The sequence below is a fragment of the Merops nubicus genome, unplaced genomic scaffold (assembly GCF_000691845.1).
Source record: "Merops nubicus isolate BGI_N331 unplaced genomic scaffold, ASM69184v1 scaffold29942, whole genome shotgun sequence".
NCBI lineage: Eukaryota > Metazoa > Chordata > Aves > Coraciiformes > Meropidae > Merops > Merops nubicus.
The window spans coordinates 1,804-2,106 of NW_008593421.1; the positions used below are offsets into that span (position 1 = coordinate 1,804).

The 303-nt window shown below is 65.3% G+C and overlaps 1 protein-coding gene across 1 annotated transcript in view; it reads right to left on the reverse strand.

Moving 5' to 3' along the window:
• Positions 1–303, reverse strand: part of LOC103768306 (zinc finger protein 710) — a gene marked incomplete at both ends in the record, with an annotated part of 2,210 nt that overhangs the window by 1,561 nt on the left and 346 nt on the right. Inside the window, one exon of the mRNA XM_008935447.1 lies at positions 43–300. Within this exon, the coding sequence (XP_008933695.1) occupies positions 43–300 (258 nt within the window). The remainder of the gene's footprint in view (positions 1–42; positions 301–303) is intronic.

Consider the following 303-nt stretch of genomic DNA (forward strand, 5'->3'; position numbering starts at 1 on the left):
CAGGGCAGCACTCTCGGATGCCCGACGCTCCCCGGGCCCTACCTTGTGGGTGAGGGAGTGCTGCTTGAGGTGGTGGATCTGGCTGAACTCCATCCCGCACTCGGTGCAGACGAAGGGCCGGACGTTCTGGTGCTTCAGCATGTGGTTCTGGAGCTGGCTGCGGTAGTGGAAGGACTTGCTGCACTCCAGGCACTGGTAGAGTGTGGGGCCCTGGTGCGTGGCGAGGTGCCGCTTCAGCTGGGTCAGCGTGGAGAAGTCCAGCCCGCACTCCACGCAGACGTGGCACCGCCCGCTCTCGTGCTT